The sequence below is a fragment of the Oryctolagus cuniculus genome, chromosome 6 (assembly GCF_964237555.1).
Source record: "Oryctolagus cuniculus chromosome 6, mOryCun1.1, whole genome shotgun sequence".
Classification (NCBI taxonomy): domain Eukaryota; kingdom Metazoa; phylum Chordata; class Mammalia; order Lagomorpha; family Leporidae; genus Oryctolagus; species Oryctolagus cuniculus.
In genome coordinates, this window is record NC_091437.1 from 134,794,261 (window position 1) to 134,817,339 (window position 23,079).

General features: G+C 36.9%; 1 protein-coding gene across 3 annotated transcripts in view; it reads left to right on the plus strand.

Annotated features, from left to right (window-relative positions):
• Positions 1–23,079, plus strand: part of PKHD1L1 (PKHD1 like 1) — a 196,712-nt gene that overhangs the window by 47,929 nt on the left and 125,704 nt on the right. For all 3 annotated transcript variants that reach the window (XM_070075409.1, XM_051843973.2, XM_070075410.1), the window contains exons 22-32: positions 5,109–5,272; positions 6,302–6,474; positions 11,189–11,336; positions 12,495–12,649; positions 14,642–14,764; positions 16,085–16,190; positions 16,807–16,917; positions 18,730–18,894; positions 19,830–19,951; positions 21,381–21,513; positions 21,946–22,141. In XM_070075409.1, coding sequence (XP_069931510.1) covers positions 5,109–5,272; positions 6,302–6,474; positions 11,189–11,336; positions 12,495–12,649; positions 14,642–14,764; positions 16,085–16,190; positions 16,807–16,917; positions 18,730–18,894; positions 19,830–19,951; positions 21,381–21,513; positions 21,946–22,141 — 1,596 coding nt within the window. The remainder of the gene's footprint in view (positions 1–5,108; positions 5,273–6,301; positions 6,475–11,188; positions 11,337–12,494; positions 12,650–14,641; positions 14,765–16,084; positions 16,191–16,806; positions 16,918–18,729; positions 18,895–19,829; positions 19,952–21,380; positions 21,514–21,945; positions 22,142–23,079) is intronic.

Sequence of the window (23,079 nt, forward strand, 5' to 3'; positions counted from 1 at the left end):
TGATGATTCAAAAGTGCCATCCATGGAATGTGTGAGGCAGAAGCAGCCCTGCCTCTTGTCACCCAGACAGAGGAGGAGAGAAAATGACTTAAAACTGGAAATAGAACAAATAGCAACCATAAGAAAAAAGACAAGCAAAAAAATTAAGATAATAATGGAGAGTAGAATAATTAGATGTAAATAAAGCACAATCTTGATGGAGAAATTTGTTTTTGGGTGAAGAAGCTGCTGTCCAGCTTTGCAACTTTAAGCATCCCATTTTCTTTTTTTTTTTTTTTATTTTTTTAAATCAGTTCTGTCATGATATTTAGACATGGCTGAAAGAAGGCATTTCTTTTTTTTTTTTTTTTTTTTTTTGACAGGTAGAGTTATAGACAGTGAGAGAGAGAGAGAGAGACAGAGGGAAAGGTCTTCCTTCCAGTGGTTCACTCCCCAAATGGCCACTACGGCCAGCACTGCGCTGATCCGAAGGCAGGAGCCAGGTGCTTCTCCTGGTCTCCCATGGGGTGCAGGGCCCAAGCACTTGGGCCATCCTCCACTGCCCTCCTGGGCCAGAGCAGAGAGCTGGACTGGAATAGGAACAACTGGAGCCAGAACTGGCTCCCATATGGGATGCCGGTGCTGCAGGTGGAGGATTAACCAAGTGAGCCACGGTGCTGGCCCGCATCCCATTTTCTACCTCATTCTCAGTTTCAAAAATTTGGTAGCCATCTTCTAATTTATTCCTCTCAAATTCATTGAACAAGTTGGACTGGAAAGGAACCTTATGTGCTAAAGAGCTTTAAACTAATTTTGGATGCATCTCCTTGGGGATGAGCAAAGGGATGAAATGTGAGATAGCCAGGATGGGGGCCTGGGGGTGCTCCAGTAGAGTTAGATCCCTGGACTCCCTCAGGAGGAAACAAAGTAAGCTCACTGGGCAGTGGCAGGAGGAGTGACAAGAGATGAGACCAGACAGGTGGAGGGGAGCATGTCAGAGCCTGTTGGGCCCACCAGGACTGGAAACAGGTGACATTAGATACAGCCTCAGTCATGCCCCACCCTTTTTTAAAATTTGAAACTTTAAAGGAATTTTGCCAACTTACAACTTTCCTTGCTTGGAAGTGCACTGACTTTGTTTTAAGGTAAGAAGAGAAGTGATAGTCTCATTTTCAGATTCAAGCATCATATTTGTTGTGCATCTCTGGTGTCTTATCAGGAACTTGTGGACCTATTGCCCCTCACATATTTTGCTCACTGGATAAATTGAGGGCAGCCACAGACCAACTTTAAATCCAGGTGTGAGAATCTCTTTAGCCAAGAGGAAGGAATCCAAAGTTAAAATGTAGACACTCAAAGATATTCATCAAAGAGAAAGTCTATAGTAATGACATTAAGCCTTTCAAAAATTTTTCAAGAAACAAAAATTCTACCACTGGTATTCCTTAGATTATTGAAATAAGCATAAGAAAGATAATTTATATCATGCCTCTGGAACAAGTCCTGAATGTGGTTTCATAGGTTGTAAATAAAGGAAAATTCTTGTTACACAAAGAATATTCATTGGATATAGATGTTTGGTAACACTTGAGGTGGGTTTCCAAGAAGAATGAGAAAAGAGTGCCTGAACTCTGTGCTTTGGCCAAGGTTTGTCCAGAACTGTGGGAGGCTGTTTTCTGAGAAGGATGCAGGAAACTCCGGAGTCACGTTGTTTCATGAAAAATTAGAGGCAACAGCCAAATCCGTTGCCCCTAACAAGAAAGTACACCTTTTTGAACAAATGTTTAAGAAATGTCTTTTTCTTGACAGCTACTCAATGGCATTTGAATAAACAGCTTATGGCTCCTGTGTGTGACCTTTGGGTATTTTCAAAGTGCATACTGGGGCCATGTTGTGGTACAGCACGTTAAGCCACTGCCTGTGACACTGACATCCCATATGAGCACCAGTTCAAGTTCTGGTTGCTCTACTTCTGATCCAGTTCCCTGCTGATGCACCTAGGAAAGCAGTGGAAAATGGCCCAGAGCTTAAGCCCTGCCACCCACATGGGAAACCTGTATGGAATTCCAGGCTTCTTGCTTTGGCTTATCCCAGCTCTTGTCTATTGCAGTTATGGGGGGAGAGAATGAATGGATGGAAGATCACTCCTTCTCTCTGTGTAACTCTGCCTTACAAATAAATAGATATTTTTTAAGGCACATAAATTCCACCACTGGTTTCCACAGAAAATAAAAATTTATAGTGATAGAGGCTGAGCAGGCTCGGGGTGGTGGTGGTGGAGAGACAGGGAGAGGGAGAGGGAGAGATTCGTATTGAAAGAAGTATCAATTCTTTCACCACTATAGAAATATTTGTATTTGAGGCCACTACATATCTTAATCCAAATTATAAATTGGGACCAAATTTATGAATGAATGAGTTAAGTGGAGACAATTCTGCAGTTCCATTTCTTTTTTTTTTCTTCTTCTTCTTCTTTATTTGAAAGTCAGAGTTAAACAGAGAGAGGAGAGGCAGAGAGAGAGAGGTCCTCCATCCGATGGTACATTCCCCAATTGGCTGCAACAGCCATAGCTGTGCCAATCTGAAGCCAGGAGCCAGGAGTTTCCTCCTAGTCTCCCACCATAGGTGCAGGGGCCCAAGGACATGAGCCATCTTCTACTGGTTTCCCAGGCCACGGCAGAGAGCTGGATCAGAAGTGGAGCAGCCAGGACTTGGTGCCCATATGGATGCCAGCACCGCAGGCGGCAGCGTTACCCCCTATGCCATAGCACAGGCCCCCTGCAGTTCCATTTCAAATCATAGGTAATCCATAAGGGATCACTGTGAAGCAGAAATCCTTCTAAAGGGACATTCAAAGTTACTTGTGCTACACTAGTTCTCTGAATGCTCAAATTGAAGAGTGGAATCACAGATTAGACTTGACATTGACCATCTTTATACATTTCACTCCTCTAGTGCGAAAGCATTTTGGAATGTTTTGTAGAGGTCATTCTTCCATGTTAATCAGACCATTAGTTATCATATCAAAAAGATGGGCCTCTTCTTTTAACCATTACTCTGTTTTCAGCAGTTTGAAGGTGCACTACATTTAATGAAACAGATAGGCTTTCTTTTCCCTAAATTTTATAAGACCTTTAAACAAAAATATTATGATTTTTAAGAAGAAGGAAGTTTAGTCATTAAAATTTTATCAGCCCAAGGAAAGTCAATTCTTTCTAGATCAGAATGTCCTATATCTGCTTTTATGTAGGCCAGTCTACCTAGATCAAATAGATATTTTCATGTTAGTTTTTTTTCCAATACAGCATAGTGCTAAAAATGCAATTTTTCTCCAAGAATTGTTCTATAACCTTTCAGAAACAATATTGGTAGTCATAAGTCATATTTCAAAATCCAAAATGTAGGCTGATTTTCTTTTCAAAAATGGAATTATTTAGCTAAAAGGCACAACATACAATTGACTTAAATTTAAGTATCATTTGTAATTTCCCTTTCTCTTATAAAGGGTCCTGTTCAATATGAAAGATTTTCTATGTAATAGTTTCTAAAGCTTCATAATTATTCAGTTAGTTGCAGAATTCTTTGAGAGTCCTTGAGCACATTTTTTTTAGTTTAAAGAGCACTCATCCTTAGTGGATTTTTTTTTTTTTTTTTTTTGACAGGCAGAGTTGACAATGAGAGAGAGAGAGAGACAGAGAGAAAGGTCTTCCTTTTTCCATTGGTTCACCCCCCAGTGGCAGCTGCTGCCAGTACACTGCGGCCGGCGCACTGCACTGATCTGAAGCCAGGAGCCAGGTGCTTCTCCTGGTCTCCCATGCCGGTGCAGGGCCCAAGCACCTGGGCCATCCTCCACTGCACTCCCGGGCCACAACAGAGAGCTGCACTGGAAGAGGGGCAACTGGGACAGAATCTGGCGCCCCGACCAGGGCTAGAACCTGGTGTGCCAGTGCCGCTAGGCGGAGGATTAGCCTATTGAGCTGCGGCGCTGGCCTCCTTAGTGGATTTTGCATACAATTTTCTGTGAGTGGCATGTGTACGTTAAACTTGGCTGCAAAGTGGATTTCATGATCAGTTTATAAAAGCACATGGAAAATGAACATAGAAGGGATTCAAAACAGACTGGTCAGTTAGTAAGTAACTATAGTGGTAGCTGATGTATTAGTGGTAGCTGAATGTTATTAACCTATGTTTAATTAGTCAAATGGCAATATTTATCTGTTTGTTACAAGCTGTCTTAGCCAAAATGCTTAGTTATAATTTATGGGATTTCAATATAGTTAATGTTTATTGATAAATCTGAATCAAGGTATTTTGCAACCATCTATATCTATAAATAACAGCATCTTTTTGACTCTTAGAATAATGGATGGCGCTACTCTGGCGAGCTCTTCTAAAGTAATATTAAGTTCCAGCATTTTGTTTTGTTTTGTTTTGTTTTCAAGATTTACTTTTTTACTTGAAAGGCACAGTTACAGAGAGAGAGGGAGAGGGAGCGAGAGAGATTGCTTCTATCTGCAGATTCACTCCACCAAATGGCCACATCAGCCAGGGCAGGACCAGGCAGAACCCAGAAGCCTGGGACTGCGTCTACGTCTCCAAAGTGGGTGGCAGGGGCCCACGGACTAGGGCCATCTTCCACTGAGTTCCCAGGCATATTAGCAGGAAGTTGGGTTGGAAATGGAACAGCCTGGATTCAAACCAATGCTCATATGGGATGCATAGTCTGCACTGCCACAATGCTGGCCCTAAGTTCCAGTTTTGCTTTTTAGCACTGAACAGAATAAACTATCCTATCCCTTAACATTTTTACTATAATAGTGGACTCTGTGGTGGTGTCTTGTTTTTGATAATGTGCTCTACACCCAGTTGCATGCTCCTTAGTTTCCTTACCTGTTACAGAATGTTATTTACATTCCTAAAGCTGCTACCAATGCTCCAAATAAAATAACATCCACGTTTCTAGGCAACAATAAATCCGTTACTGCTAATGTAAGTTTCTTTCTGCTGTACCTTGTTAAGGTTGTGGGGAAAAAATAACTTCCTTCTAAAATGTCAATCTTTTTATAGTATATTTGTTTACATGAAACTAAATAACTGGTATAATTCTAAATTAATCAACCATATTTCAGCTGGACCTATACTTGCATAGACCTTCTAGATCTCATACAAGCCAAATACACTGGGACAAATTTTGCTCTTCAAAGAATTCATTTACAGAAAGCATCAGAATCACATTCCTTCTTTGTGGATATAGTATATATTGGACAGACAGCTACAATCTCGACGTCAGATGGTATGTTGTCATTTGCTATCTACTATAATTTTCTAATTTTATTTTATAATAAAGCCTTTTATATTCTGTAGTATAGATAGAAAAATTAATATCTAAATACTAATGAGTCATTGTTTTACCTCCAGCAATATTACCATTTTGCTTTATTTTTTGAAGAACAGGGCCAGGTGATTATTATAAGGATAATGCATCCTCAAGTATAAGCTTTCTCTAGCAAGAATTAGGTTTATAGTTCTGGATTTTGTTTATGGGTAAATAAACTGCAGCAAACATTCTACCTCATTGTATCTTTGAGAAACAAACCATTAAGAGGGAATTCCACTCCTAAAATGCAAGTACTGACATTGACATCTTTCGAGGAATATTGGATGTAGGGGTGATAATTAATAATGGTGTAAGTGAAGACTTAATGTTTGGCAGTCTTAGCATTGTTTTTCTAGTTATGTTAACAGACTCATCTATATATATATATAATAATAAAATAATAAAAATTAAGCTCTATAGTGTTTTAAAAAGTCAATTTCACTTTAAAAATCCATCATAAGAATTGTCTTTTCTCAATTTTGAAAGGGATGTTGGAATCATTGCCTTTGGAACTGTTTTCAAGTGCAAGGTGAAGATTCAACAAATGGAATGTAACTACTTCGTGTTGCTCCTTTTGAGTCTAGAGTCACTAGACCTACATTAGGATTGGTGGAACACTTGTATAAGATGAATGATGCAGGATAAATGCTGTACTGTATTAAATAATATTCACTTGACATCTACTATGTGGCAAGTACCATGTCAAGTACTAGGAACTGAGAAGTAAGCAAGGCAACTCATCCTGCCCTTGTGACGTAGATATCCTAGTGAGCATCACTTTCAGGGAACCTAGTTCAGAGCAAAGCTGACTGGCCCACAGAAGCCTAGATTGGTGACTTTTAAACATTTGATTTTACCTAAAGAGGCTCATATGTCAAAAGAAACTTAAGCGACAGAAAACTGCATTTTTGTCTCTAATTTACTGTGTGTATTTATATTCTTTAGAAATGCCAAAAAGAAGACTTCCAGCATTAGCAAATAAAGGCATATTTTTCAAGCACTTCCAGGTGAATCAAATCAAAGTGAATGGATCAACTATGACAAGTCAATATTCTGTTACCATGACTTCATATAATTGTAGTTATGATATACCCTTGATGGCTGTGAGCTTTGGGCAGGTAAGCCTAGAACCTTGCAAGTTACTATTTTCAAGTTATTGAGCATTATTTTTATGTAGCAAGGTTTCTTTTTATTTTTTTAAAAAGTGACTGACATATAGATTCTCTTTTATTAAATAAGAAATTATTTTAAGGATAAATGGAGTTTTAGAAACTTGTCAAACTTGGAAATTGATTTAAAGTTTTAGAAAGTTCTTCAGAAAACAGACCTATGGGAGAAAAGATAGGGGAAACACTTCCAAGAAGCAAAGGGAGTCAGATGGAAGAGACTTTTTCTGTTGACCTACAAGTTTCTGACTCTTCCAAAAAAGGTACTTGAGCAGAGATGATTAAAAGATGAGATTCTGCATTATGTTTTTAAATAGTTTCTAATGTAAATACCATTAAATTTTTCTTTTATCAAAATTTTTATAAGGAGGAAAGAGATGATCTTGTATAATTTCAAAATAATATGGACAGTTTTTATACTTCTTATTATCTATATGGTATAAATGTGATAATTTTAAAAGTTAATTTTTCATGAAAATATACAGTTGATATGATTTCCTGTAATAAATCAAAAGCAAGTATAAAAGGCTCTGGATTAAAGGTTAAATAATAACTCACCATTGTAATGAGAGTTTCACAAAGAACTTTTTGCTAACTAAATAACTTTATGATTAGAAACAGTGAAAACCTGTAAGTATTTTAAAAATTGCCTTTATCGCTTCCTGGTCCAATGTTCTGGTCTTTCTATCTTGTAAATTTTTTCCAGTCATTTACTCTTAGCTCTGTTACAAAATATGATAACTAACTCAGGACTTGGTGTCCTGAGTCTCACACTTTTCAAGATTTCTCATTAAACTAATAATTGATAATTGTAACCTCTAGCTTTAGTTATTTATCCAAGGTTAAATTGGAAATTTTATCCCATTATATTACTTATCCAATTATTAGTTGAAAAATGTAAGGCATATTTTTGTGTTCCTTTTTTAAAAATTCAAGTCACAGAAACCTCTCATGTACATTTGTTAAATTTATAGACCAATGAGTTGTTTTAAAACTTTAACTTGAGATGATTATAAATTCATTTGCAGTTGTGAGAAATAATACAAATATTCCCATATGCTTCATTCATTTTTCTTCAATGGTAACTTCTTGAACTCATACCCAGAACGTCGATACTGATACAATCTATTGACCTTACTCAGATTTTACCAGTGTTTTTTAAACATTTATTCATTTATTTGAAAGTCAGAGTTACAGAGTTACATAGAGAGAGGAGAGATAGAGAGAATGTGTGTGTGTGTGTGTGTGTGTGTGTGTGTGTGTGTGTCAGAGAGAGGGAGGGAGGGAGGGAGGGAAAGGGTAATATCTTCATCCACTGGTTCACTCCCCAGTTGAACACGATGGCTGGAGCTGGATCAGGTAGAAGCCAGGAGACAGGAGCTTCATATGGGTCTCCCACATGGGCGGCAGGGGCCTAAACACTTGTGCCATCATCTGCTGCACTCCCAGGCCGTTAGGAAGCAGGTGGATCAGAAGTGAAGCAGCCAAGACTTGAACTGGAGCTCATATGGGATGCCGGCATTGCAGATGACAGCTTTACTCGCTATGGCACAACATCACCCCAGATTTTACCAGTTTTGCAAGCATTCATTGTGTGTGTGTGTGTGTGTGTGTGTGTGTGTAGTTCTTATACAATTTAATCTCATATGTGGATTCCTCTGACCACCAAGTTTCATCAATATCCCTTGTGCTACTCTTCTACAGTCATAGCTTCTGCAGCCACTTTCTCTACTTCCATCCCTCTTACTGCTTCACATCTGACAGTTGCTAATCTATTCTGTCTCTGTAGTTTTGTCATTTTAACAATGTGTATATATATATATATATACACACACACACATTTTAACAATGTGTATATATATATGTGTGTATATATATATAAATGTATCCAAACCATATAAATTTATATCTGCATGTAACCTTTTGAGACTTTTTATCAGCATAATTCCTTTGATATTCATTCATATCATTATGTACATTAATAATTAATTCGTTTCGACTGCTGAATAGTATTTAATGGTATGGATACACCAACAAACATAATGGTATGAGTATGCCAGCAAACCACCTACCAACTGAAGGACATTTGGGTTGTTCTCTGGTTTGGGCTATCATGAATAAAGCTTCTATAAATCTTCACCAATGTAGACTTTGGTAAAAAGGAAAAATTTTCATTTCTTTGCATTAAATGACAAAACTGAAATTGTAAGTTCATTATGGTAAGCATGGATATCATTTTTTTAAGAAACTACCATATTCCTTTCCATAATGCTGTACCATTTTACATTCTTACAACAATGTATGAATGAATGAATTTCTGTACCAATTTTCCAGCACTTGGTATTATCACTATTTTTCTCTTTCAGTCATTCTGATAGGGTATATAGTGGTAGCACACTTTGGCTTTATGACTTTATGTTCCCTAATGGCTAATGATGTTGAGCATCATTTAATAGACATATTTACTGTCTACATATTCTTTGAAATGTGTGTTCATATCTTCTGCTCATTTTCTAATTTGGGTTATTTCTCATTATTGAGTTTTAAAAGTCCTTTACATATTATAAACATAAGTCTTTTGTCAGACATATGGCTTTTAAATATTGTCTCCAGACTGTAGCTTGCTTCTTTTTCTTTACAAGGTCTTTTTCAGAGAAAATATTAATTTTTATGAAATCCAATTTACCAAAATTTTTTTTGCTTTATAAATAGTGCTTTTGGTTCCAAGTGAAAGCACACTTTGCTTAGCCCTAGGTCCTAAGGATTTTTTCTAAAAAGTTTTGTTAAATTATATATATTATATATTTTATATATTTTAATATATTATATATATTATATGTAAATTATATATATTTAAAGTCATAATCTATCTTGAGTTAATTTCTTAAAAGATTTGGTTTGAGGTCAAGGTTTATATGTTTTCCTATGGCTTCAATTGCTAAAGCAATTGAAAAGATTATCTTCCCTCTATTCATTTACCTTTTTATCTCTTTGTAAAAAATTCAGTTGAGCATATTTGTATGGATGTATTTCTGGGTTATCTATTCTGCTCCATTGCTTCACATGTCAGACCTTCTACCAGTACTACATTGTACTGCTGACTGTAGCTATACATATGGTTAGCATAATTAATATTTCATAGAGTGGGTCCTCTTTTTTCTGTTTCAAAATTGCTTTAGCTATAATAGGCTCTGTGTTTTTCCATTAAAAATGTAAAATATGCTTAGCCTACAAAATATCTTCCTGCAATTTTGATAATAATTACATTAAAACTACAGATTGTTTTGGAGGTAATTAGCATTTTTTAATCATATGAGTCTTCAATCCATAAACACAGGATGCCCCTCCATTTATTTATCTCTTCTTATACTTTATTTTATCAATATATTTAGGTCTTCTCTGATTACTTTTACCAGCATTTTGTAGTTTTTAGATCAGCTCCAACATGTGTTTTGTTGGGCTTATATGTATTTCCTTTCGTTTGAAGCAATTGTAAATGGTCTTATGGTTTTAATTTGTTATAGAGATGTGATTGATTTTTGTGTGTTGATCTTGTATTCTGCAGACTTTCTGAATTCAATGAATTTTTACAAGGTAAATACACTATGTGTTCACAACCCAGATCAAGATGAAGAAAATCATTAGTGTCCCAGAGAGGGCACCAAAACCCAAATCCTTAGCTAGGGCTCCTCTTTGACATTAGACTGATTGCTCATCTCTCTCCTTCAGACAACCACTATTTTGACTTTTTTCCGTCATTAGCTTTGCCTGTTTTTAAACTTTGTAACAATGAAATCATGCAGTATATACTCTTTCATTTTGCTTCTTTTATTCAATATTGTGTGATTCATGTTGTTGCATGTAGCTGTAGTTTGTTCTTTTCTGTTATATAAAGTGTGCTACAGTTTGAGTATGCCAAGATTTATCCATTCTCCTGATGAACTTTTGTATTATTTCCAGTTTGGAGCTATTATGAATAAAGTTGCAATGAACATCCTTGCATATATCTTTTGACGCTTGTGCTTTCCCATTCTGTGTGCTAGAGGGTTTATCATTTTCAGTTCTATGAGGTTAACAGAAAACTTTGAGAGACCAGAGCAGAAGAAAGCCAGTTTCAGGGTTGGAGTTACATGTATAAATTTCTATAGTGTGTATTACTTCTGTCAATTGATTGGCACTTAAAATTAAACAAGCCCTTCTGGAGTCTAGGCCAATCACTTGATTGACCATACGCTTCCTTTTCTTGTTGGTCCAGCTTCAGGTCTCCATTTATTATTTCTCAAAAAAATCTTTAGTTTTATGATAGCTGAGGTTGTGTTTCATGCTTCTTTGATTCCCCACAGTGATTATCTCTGTGCCTTGAATAGAATACTTGCTTGATAAATATTTGCTCCTTGAGTGATGGAGGGTACATTCTGAATTAATGAGGTATTTCTGCGGTTCCAGCTGATTGCTACACAGATGACTGAGTTGACTTTGGCCCCATTGTTGCAGCTCTATGGGCATGGCTTGTATTGATTTATGTGACTCTCCTTAATATTCTGAAGAATCCTGAATATATTAGGTTCATTTATGTCATGTCACAGGATTGTACCATGGTGAAATAGAAATCATCTTATCCATTCTTAAGTTTAATCATCTTACCAATATCTATTTTGTAAATTAGATAATCTCAAATGAGACAGAGAATGAGTCTGTTTACAGAGGAAATAATTGGCCAGGAGAGTCAAAGATTCGTATTCAAAGAATTCAAGAAGCATCTCCACCTATAAGTGGCAGCTTTGACATTCAAGCTTATGGACAAATTCTCAAAGGTATATGAAAAATGTCAAGAATACTGTTATACACACATATGTACAGTAGTATAAAATGCTAAGTGTAATTTCACTTGAGAATGATTACTTACTGATATTTTATATTCAAATGTCTAGTCACACAGGTGAATATATTTTAATATATGCCATGTTATGACCATTTAATAAGTCATAATGTGTTTGTTTCAGACTTTCTTTTTAATATATTAGAAAATAATTCATTCAACTAAAACCAACATTATTAGTAATGATTATTTATATTTAAAAATTAGGAAAAAGTCTATAAAAATATATGACAAACTCAACACTCATTTTTCCTGAAGGTAGTTGAAATTATTACTTTCATAAGTTATATACTTATATAATATTTGTAAGTTTTGGAATAACATTCATTATTATGATAGAAATAATAATGATAATATTAAAATATAATAATTGGGAATTAGAGTATTATTTTTAAAGATAACTTTAATTGAATCATTGAAACCTGTATTATTCAACGTGGTGGCCATGCATCACATGTAGGGACTGAACACTTGAAATTTGATGAGTACCACATGTTGAGATAATAAAATTTTGAAAATAATTGGATTAACAAAATGTATTGTTAAAACAACTTTTTGTATTTATTTTTACTTTTCAAAATATAACTCTGAGAATTTTTAAAATTATAAGTGCTGTTCACAATGCTGATCTCGATAATCATAATATTTTGGTACACTTCTTTCTATGAGTGTTTCTCTACATAATTTTATGTCATTGAGATTATGTCAGTAATAAAAGCTAATTATCCAGGACAAATGACATTTTCATATTTTCTCCACTATCTCACTGGATGTATCAGGCTTCATTTCCTAAAGTTTGTTTCTATTTTATATCTATGACATAGGCTATCTATAAAGTGAATTGATATTAAAAATTACTGAGTGAAAGCCATAGTTTGAGATAACATCACTCATATAATTTTGTTTCCACAAAACATATTCATATAACTCTATGGTATCAGAAAGACACAAAATTCACTTTCACTGCATTGGAGGAGGACACGCGATTTCCAAGCGACCATATACTTTCCTGTGGGCGTTCACATGTTTTGAAGATGAAGTTGGTCTGTGAAATGTATGATTCCTGCTCTCTGCTATCCTTCTGTGAGTACAGGCCTCCCTGCTGCTGTGTCAGCTGCAGATTTGCAGTTTGCTCTCCAGCATCTGGAAGAAATGGGACGAGTCTCAGTTACCCGAGAGGGGACCTGTGCTGGATATTCCTGGAATATCAAGTGGAAAAGCGCATGTGGAAAGCAGAATCTTCTACAGGTTCGCTTGTTTGGCTTGGCTTCTATTTTCTTCTATATGGTGTTTGCTTATTTGCACCTTGCCTCATTCTAAAAAGAATTGGAGACTGTGTATATTTTACAAATGCCAATGATACACTGATAAGAATTTTTTTTACATATAAAATTATACATACACAATGATAAGAATTTCTAAAAGTAAATTGAAGACTGTTATGCATTAGGTTGACCAGGTACTCCCTTTCATGGAACAACCGCCAGTACTCTAGTTTCTATCCCATCTGGAAAAAGTCCAGGAAAATATATGTTAGAGACCCTTGATGGGCAGGAGGAGCACAGGCAGGACCAGTATCAGAACCAGATCCGGGTGTGGTTTACCAAAAGGTCAAGGAGGATCAGCCTCACTGTTTGCAAGTCTACTGGCAGAACTGCGTTCTGTCACCTTGGATACTTAGTGCTTTTAAAGATGAACTTTTCAAGTTCAAGAGGGAGTCACACCTTAAGCTCTCACCTGGTTACATTTGTTTAGATAGACTGTGGGAAAGAGTTGGTGAGGAGAGTCAGACTCCCGTCTGTGAAAGAGAGCAGTCTAGAAGAGATTAGGGGCTCAGGTTGTCACTAAAAAGATGATACTTTCTAGTGAGAATGAGCATGTGCGGAAACAGTCTGTCCTATGCAGTGATGGTGAGAATGTAATTAGTATAATCTTTTGGGAAGATAACTTAGTAATATATGGATATAGATGCATAAGATTCAGCAATCTCATATAACTCAATCCTACTGAAACAATAATACAAATGTGAAATGATGTAGGTACAAAAATAGTTACCATAGCTAAATAATATAACTTTATATAAGTACATACGACTATAAGAGGACCCACATATATTCACCTGGAAAGGTGTCCATGACAGAAGGTGGGAAAAAAAAAAAAAAACCAGAACTTGGTTAATGAAACCACTGTGGGGAGAAGGGAGGGGAGGTAAAGCTAGGGAACTAAGAAACAAAAAAGCAAGTATATAGACGTAGAATGCAAGACTGTATCGATGTACAAAATGGTAACACAAAAGCAATCTCTAGAGGGTTGTTTTATTTTATTTTATTTATTTATTTTTTGACAGGCAGAGTGGACAGGGAGAGAGAGAGACAGAGAGAAAGGTCTTCCTTTGCCGTTGGTTCACCCTCCAATGGCCACCGCGGCTGGCGTGCTGCGGCCGGTGCACCGCGCTGTTCCAAAGGCAGGAGCCAGGTGCTTCTCCTGGTCTCCCATGGAGTGCAGGGCCCAAGGACTTGGGCCATCCTCCACTGCACTCCCGGGCCACAGCAGAGAGCTGGCCTGGAAGAGGGGCAACCGGGACAGAATCTGGCGCCCCGACCGGAATTAGAACCCGGTGTGCCGGCGCTGCTAGGTGGAGGATTCGCCTAGTGAGCCGCGGCAACGGCCTCCCAGTATGCACTTTGAAAATACCCACTGGGCTGGCTACATATAATAATACAATGGTCAGTATTTTTTCTGAATAGCTTATATTCAAGCTTTTTTTTTTTTTAAAAAAAAGATTTATTTGAAAAGCAGTGTTGCAGAGAGAGAGAGAGAGAGAGATCTTTCATTCGTTGGATCACTCCCCAAATAGCCACAATAGCTGGAGCTGGGACCATCTGAAGCAAGGAACTGGAAGCTTCTTTGGGGTTTCCCACGTGGGTGCAGGGGCCCAAGCACTTTGGCATTTTCCACTGCTTTCCCAGGCAATTAGCAGAGAGCTGGATAGAAGTAGAGCAGCCAGGACCCGAACTGGCACCCATATGGGATGCTGGTGTCACAGGCAGTGGCTTTACCCACTATACTGCTATGCTAGCCCCATATGGTCAGTCTTAAAGAGACATTTTTCAAAAAGCTAAATTTTGTTTTTTAACATTCGTTGGCTTTTATTCACTTTCACTCATGTTTAAATGTAAAAAACAAGTATGTTCATATTTATCATAGCCTTTGTAATAAAATATTTTTGTGTAAAAATAGATTAATGATTCCAACATAATTGGAGAAAAAGCTAACATGACAGTTACAAAGATAAAAGATGGTGGCTTATTCAGACAACGCATACTTGGAGACCTACTTCGTACACCCAATCAACAGCCTCAGGTATTTCTGGAATCTTTCTCATGATGTTTAATATAATTTTAAATGTATAGCCAGTTTAAAATAGGAGATTTGACTTTTCCATTTGTATGTGAATCTTTGTATTAGCAGTTATCTAACTGAATAATATTATTTTGTGACTTCCAGGAAAAATTATCTTCCTTATAAAATAATGGGTTTTTAAGCTTGACTACCGCCAGAATTTGAGAAATCTGTTCTTTTATCTTATAGTAATTCTGTGGAGTAACTTTTAGGTTGCAGGTTTAATGATGGGAAAATTAAAGTGTAAAGATTTTTAATAAAGATTTATTTCATTTATTTGAAAGACAGAGTTACAGAGAGAGGTAGAGACAGAGAGAGAGAGGTCCTCCATCTGCTGGTTCACTCCCCAGATGGCCGCAATGGCTGGAGTTGCGCAGACCTGAAGGCAGTAGCCAGGAGCTTCCTACGGGTCTCTCATGCAGGCTCAGGGGCCCAAGGACTTGAGCCATCCTCCATTGCTTTCCCAGGCCACAGTAGAGAGCCAGATCGGAAGAGAAGCAGCCGGGACCAGAACTGGCGCCCACTTCCCATGTGAGCACCCCAGGCGAGGGCTTTAACCCTCTGTGCCACAGCGCTGGCCCTGAAGTATAAAGATTTTAAGTGACCCTCCTAATAGCAAATTTAATTGCTCTTCATAGTACTATTAAATTCCAAGAATAATAGGCATTTATTTTTTTATTCATAATTTTATGGTTTTTTTTTTTTTTTTTTTTTTTTTTTTTTTTTTTTTTTTGACAGGCAGAGTGGACAGTGAGAGAGAGAGTCAGAGAGAAAGGTCTTCCTTTTTTTGCCGTTGGTTCACCCTCCAATGGCCGCCGCGGCCGGCGCACTGCGGCCGGCACACCGCGCTGATCCGATGGCAGGAGCCAGGAGCCAGGTGCTTTTCCCGGTCTCCCATGGGGTGCAGGGCCCAAGCACCTGGGCCATCCTCCACTGCACTCCTGGGCCACAGCAGAGAGCTGGCCTGGAAGAGGGGCAACCCTCTATTCTGCCGCTGCTAGAGTACAACTTGCGGCAGAGCAGAGATGTCATCTGCTTTTTTTTTTTATGATGTTTTCCTATATTGCTAACTTTCACAAGTGTTCCAGACACATATTGGTCATGTTTGATGAATGAATGAATGAATACACGTTGAAGTAGAAACAAATACATAAACAGATTAATTTTTGTAGATAAACAAGCAAAATATATTTATTGCTTTTCCTAAATCCTGTGCATAGTCTACTAAATCAGGTAGCGCCTGTCTCCATGTTCAGTACAGCTCCGTGTGTTTATTTGCAGGTTGAAGTCTATGTCAATGGAATTCCAGCTAAGTGCTCAGGTGACTGTGGGTTTACATGGGATCCTATAGCTACTCCCCTGGTCTTGGCCTCAAGCCCTTCTCAAGGTAACCTACTTTTTAACTTGGGATACAGAGTGGAAGATAACTAGCAAAATGGAAACTCTAATAATAATTTTAAAGCAGTTACACTACTCACCAACTAAGAAAAAAGTTTTACATAGCAAAAAATATTATCAGATAAAAAGCATTATTTTAGAAAAACATACTGCTTCCGAAACTGAAGGAAAGCTTTTGAGAGAGAATCACTTGTGAAGAGGAATCTTATTTTCTTTTCAAATGGGAAGTAGCTATACCATTGTGGTACAGTCTATTCTTTTCTCATGAGCTTGCGATGGTAAGTCAGCCAGAATTATATGGAGATATCTGCTTAATTTCTCTATCATAAGAATAATTTTCATTTCCTTACCTTATCATATACTTTCAGTCAACTAATTCTTCCCACTAATCTTTGTCAATACATGGGTTCAAATTATGCAGCAATATGTCATAAATCAATGGAAACGAATACCATTTCCACATAAGTATATGTTTTATCCCCTGCTTGTTTATAGGATTACAGTTTATATCATTTAGAAAATAGTCTTATTTTTGCTTGAGAAATATCAGATTTCACAATATTCTATTTTTATCATTTTATATAATTGAAATTTGTCATTTTCAGGATCCTATGAAGAAGGCACAATTCTAACCATAGCAGGCTCTGGATTTTCTCCTAGCTCAGCTGTGTCAGTCTCAGTTGGACCAGTGGCTTGCTCTCTTCTTTCTGTGGATGGTAGGTCCTTTTTAAAATTATTAAATATGTTGTTCCCATCTAACAGAAAGCAGAATCAAGCAACCATAATACAATTATGATTTTCTTGCCAATTACCTTATAAGGTCATGAAATTGTCCACCTACTCTGGATAGTGCCTTATCTTTTGAATCACTGAACATGGCCAGAGAGGAATGATTTTGCTGTGTACGATGTCTTTGTCCCCTAATAGTTGATTTTTGTTCTATTTTTCCCTTTCCTCACATGCTTAAATGAAAGCTTGCTTGTGTGGCTGTGTCTCTGGAACACACCCGGGCTCTAGTGTTCCATGGTCCCCTTTGCTTGTGCTTTGACAAAGCCAGGATAGTGCTTCAACAAGAGGTGACCTTATTCCCTGACTCCTGGTTTAAAAGAAATTCTCACCATTCCTGTAGAACTTAAAGATGAACCATATTTTCTTTTTTTTTATAACATTTTTTTTATTTGACAGGTAGAGTTATAGACAGTGAGAGAGGGAGAGAGAGGTCTTCCTTCCGTTGGTTCACTCCCCAAATGGCCTCCATGGCCGACACTGTGCCAATCCAAAGCCAGGAGCCAGGTGCCTCTTCCCGGTCTCCCATGCGGGTGCAGGGCCCAAGCACTTGGGCCATCCTCCACTGCCCTCCCGGGTCACAGCAGAGAGCTGGACTGGAAGAGGAGCAACCAGGACTGGAACCCGGCACCTATATGGGATGCCGGCGCCACAGGCAGAGGATTAACCAAGTGAGCCATGGCGCCAGCCCCCGATGAACCATATTTTCTACCACTTGAGATAAGGACTTAATTGTTATCTATTTTCCTAAAATTTATCTTTGATAATCATAGCTATCTTCCTTTATTTAAGTAACAAATCCATTTACCAAATTTAAGCAAATTTAATTTACCAAAGTAAATTTAAGTAGCAAATCCATTCACCAAATTTAAGCAAATCCATTTACCAAACCATTTCCATTGTTTTAAGCTTATATTCTATGTATTCTTGAGAACTAATAGTCAATATTACCCCTAAAATATCAGTGCATATAGATTGTTCTAAATAAAATAAGAAAATGTTTTCATTTAGTTTTTTATCACTTTTCTTCATGACATAGGATTTTAAAAATTAGGTTAGTAGCCCCCTTTTTTATAATAGCAGTTACCATTTTACTGTGTTTTTTGTTGTTGGTGGTGGTGCTGCTGCTGTTTATTTGTGGTTTATTTAGATTTATTTATTTGAAAGGCAGAATGACAGTTCAGTCTGAGAGAGAGAAAGAAAGAGATCTTCCATCCACTGGTTCACTCTCCTGATGCCCGCAAAGGCCAGGGCTGGTTCAGGCTGAAGCCAGGAGTCCAGAGTATCATCTGAGTCTCCCATGTGGATGGCAGGGCCCAAGAACTTGGACCATCTTCTGCTGCTTTCCAAGGCTCATTAGCAAGAAGCTGGATCAGAAGCTGAGCTGCCGGGACTTGAACCAGCATTCTGATATGGGATGCGTAACTGATTCTGATATGGGTGGCTTAACTCCCTGTGCCACAACACTGGCCTGACAAAAGTTCATTTTTGCCAGAGCAGGACCGGGAGCAAATTGCTTGCTTTGCTTTTCATTAGTAGCTGACTTGTTTTTCAGGGGTTTCTGATTCACAGCATTAAGTAATTTGTAAAGATCAAGATCTCCCTTCCATACTGATATAGGAGTAGTTTTCTTTAGACATATCTTTGGGATCTAAAATGAAGATCAATATTAACATTTAGAAATTTCACTATAATGATTTTATCTCAAGAAACCATTTGTTTTCTTATTTTCTAATCAAAAGAAAATGAGATCAAGTGCAAAATTCTGAATGGTAGCGCTGGTCAGATGCCCATTGCTGTGTCCGTAGCTGATGTTGGACTAGCACACAACGTGGGTGGTGAGGCGTTCCACTTCATCTACCAGAGTCAGGTCTCACACATCTGGCCTGATTCTGGAAGCCTAGCAGGTAAGAATCGATAGTTCTAAACAGAGAACATGGCATGTTTTCTCTCCTTCACTGCACTGTGTCTAGCACAGGGTGAAAGGAGAGGAATGCAGAGCTCTCTCCCGTTGAACAAAAGAGACTCCTTTTAGAAGGTGCAGTGATTAAATGGCTGACTAATCCTTTTGTTCCTTAGGAAGCACAAGTCAGGGTGACTGCTTATACTTACATCTTAGGTTATTGAATTAATATCATCAATTATCGCATGTTTCTATAACAAGCTCATCAATTATGTCAAGATAAGATTTATTAGTTATTATTCTGCTTACCAGCTGCTCCATTTGTAGCCACAGTCTCAGTGGAGCTACTTGACCCAGAAAAAGTTCTGGGAACAAATCGGGGTAGGGAGGGCTGATGTGAAGTTTCTCCTGTTTTGTCTCAATTCATGCATGTTTTTGTTTGTTTCCTCTCCTGCTTAATTTTGGATTTTGTGTTTTGGTTTTGATCTTCTAGGTGCATTCTTATTTTACCGAGCTTTTCTCTTAGTTTTCTTTTTACTTAGAAGTATGAAAATTTGAGATATGGTGAGAGTACTAATTCACTCCCTTTATCCACCCATAGCATAGTTGAATGAATAGAAACAGCATAATTTTCTTGAGGATAAAGGCGGCACTGTAAGAAATAGCAGTTGCTGCTAATTATGCCCCAGAGCAAAAGTGGGTTTGCAAATCTGTTATTTTATTAAATCGCTTAGCATAGGTTCTTCATGTTTGCCTGCTTTGGAGCTCAGGCTGGGAATTGTCATGGCGACAATACATAGCCCCTGTCTGGGCCTTCGACTACTTGCCAGTCAATCTCTTAGATTATGGGACGATTCTTAAATGAAGAACTAAATGTTGCCAGAGTTTCTTTTTGTTATAGTAGATCTGTTTTGATTTTGTTTGGTTTCTTTCATGAAGGTGGTACTCTACTGACTCTATCTGGATCTGGGTTTCATGAAAATTCAACAGTGTTAGTTGGAAATGGAACCTGCGATGTGATTGAAGGGGATGTAAATAGGATAATCTGCAGAACACCAAAAGTAAGACCTCTGATTTCAGTCATTTCCCCTTACATCTGAAATCTTAATTAGTGAACACTTTTGTAGAAAGTTAAACAGAGGAATATTTACCTATAATGTGTAGAGATTCCGTTATGCTCTTTAAAAATCATATCTTCAGCATATTCCTGATAACAAAGATAAAATATTATTACCACATTGTGGATACTTCCAATAATGAAAGAAGTCAAACACATATAAACCAATATTAATTAAACAATGTGTTCTATTTAAAAGGATAGAGGTAGATACAGAATAAAGATAAAATACAGTGGAGAGAGAATAAGGATGGGGACTTTACCCATGAGGACGGATGGGACTTTACCAGGTAAATCACCAGAGTAAAAAAAAAAATTTAAGTTTGTTAAAGTTTCAGTTTGTTGACCATAACAAGTAAAATTCTTCATGGAAAATTATATCTTAGGACAAATGATCATTTAAAATAATACCCTTTAAGTTAAAACCAAGATTCTGATTCGTTTATTGTATGCAAAAAGGTGATGAAACAAGCCATAGACATTAAAAAATTAGGAGCAGATTGAGTGGGGATATTATGTAGTTGCAACCTACAAAAAACAAATTTGAATGTGCTTGGACTGAGTGATATGGATGAGAATCTGGGGGATATGATAGATTAAAGCTTACTTTGTTTAAATTGTGTCATTCAATCAAACGCTGAGAATGCATTAAATAAATACTAGAAGACTGGAAAATGTTTTTCCTACTTGGGAGTTGCATAGTTGTCAATCAGTAGCAGCATCGAATGTTTTCTTAGGGGTCAAATTGCTTTGCCCTGGATTCAGAACGAGGTCAGTAAAAGATACAGTACGTGATTTGCCAGTGAAAAGTAATAAAAAGTATATTTGAGTCTATTTTAAGACAACATGTTAAAATATCACTTAGAGGATCACTTATCCAGAGCATCTCAACTGTCTTGTGGAGCTATCAGAAGTCCAGCAATACAGATGCCTATAAATTGAACTTGAAACCTGTGACTATGTGCACACTTTTCTTGAACATTCAAATATGTAATCCATATTTGACACTACAGTTTTTGAAATACCCAGATACTGACTCAGATTCATGATTTTGGAACAAAAAATAATCAGCAGGTTTTTAAAAACTTTTTAATTACATTTTTTAAATGTATATAAAAGTAACAAGTTCCATGTACTTCATATATACAGTTTTAAGAATATAATGATACTTTCCACTCACCTTATTCCTTCCCTCATTCCTATCATTCTTCTTCCTTGCTTTCTTATTTTTCTTTTAATTTTTACAATGACATATTTTCAATTTACTTAAGAATCACAAACTGAACCCTGCACTGAATAGAGAATTCAACAAGTAGTAAGGATCAGCTGTTGAATTTCTATATATCAACATGTATTTTTTCCTCTTCTTTTAGAGAATTGAGGGTATAGTTGATATTTCAGTTATTACCAATGGATATCAAACCCTGGAGAAGGATGCCTTCAGTTATAATTGTTTACAGACTCCAGTTATAACTGATTTTAGCCCAAAAGTACGGACGATACGAGGTAAGAAACTCTTCACTAAGATCACTTAACATACATATAAAAACTACTTTTAGAAAGTCATTTGAAGCACAATTTCTCCTATAATTTTGTTTCTTAAAGTGAAACCACAAGTTTTTCCTTTTTCTACCATATTTTAGTCTATTTTTAATTTCTCTCTGAACATGTGCAATATGGATAAAATAGTATTCTATTTTTTTAAAAAAGTGCTTTGTCATCTTTTTTTTTTCCTTGGGAAACACATGAATTTTATCTCTACCTGGCAGACATCACCTCTTGCATTGTTTTTTCTTTCTTTGCTGAGAAAAGTTAAAGTGTTAGGATTTCTGAAGTCCAATGAAAGATAAGAGATAAACTGGTTTATTTCATATGCAAATCTCACACTGGATAATAAGTTAAACCTTTTTGAAAAACTTTCATTTTCTTTTAATATAGGAGAAGTTAATTTAACAATTAAAGGTTATAACTTCGGAAATGAACTCACACAAAAAGTGGCAGTTTATGTTGGAGGAAAACCCTGCCTGGTTCTTCACTGGAACTTCACAGATATTAGATGCCTTTTGCCCCCGTTGTCTCCTGGAAAACATGATATCCAAGTAGAAGTCAGAAACTGGGGTTTTGCATCAACAAGGTATGGTAATGAACATAAACTTAATGGAGATGGGAACACCTTCCATATTTTAATAGAACTGGGATAGGAAAGCTAATAATCATCATTATGCCAATTACTTTCTCCACCTTTCTAAATCTTTTTTTTTCTTTTGCTAAAGATCATATGACTGTCTCATAAAATGCATTGTGACACTTAGTTCGAGACCAACACCACTTAGATCAGATTGTGACTTTCTCTGGACAATTAGATTTTTGTATAAGTCACATGATTTTTTTTCTCTATCAAGCAGTTTTCATAGGACAGAGCCTTGCTCAATGCTGGGTGTATGGTAGAAGATAAGAGGGTCCTGTTCCCTGTACTAATAATTCTCATAATTTTGTTGGAGAGATGGATGTCAGAGGATCACATCATTAACTTAATTATAAATGTGTAAAAGATTATGGATAAGAGATACCAGATGCCATAGCAGTGAAAGAGCTACAGATTGTAAGGAACAGAGAAAGGTTCCCCAAACAGGTGATAAGGAGCCAAGAAACAGGTAGGAATTGGCCATCTGATGGAGAGGGTGGAGAAAACCTGTAGTTTCTTCTTCCAAATTTTTACTTAAACAGAAATATTTTAGTTTTCATATGAGGAAGTTTTTGTTTTACGATACATAGAAAAGAATGAAACAAATTTAGGGATTCAAAAACAGCAAATAAAGCTGATGTCAGGGTGTAAGGGCGATGACTGCAGTGAAATTTTGCAGGAGGTAAAGAACCATGAGCAACAGCAAACAGAATTTAGGACTATGGGAAATGAACTAACAGTTCTAGAAAAGCTATTGGCTTGTACATTGACTGCGCAATAGAATGGTAAGAATTGAGACCAGACAAAAGTGTGTATTTAGGTGATGAAGAAACACCATTTATTTGTGCTAGGAAGTTAGATAATAGTTAACCAAGAGACTCCCTGGA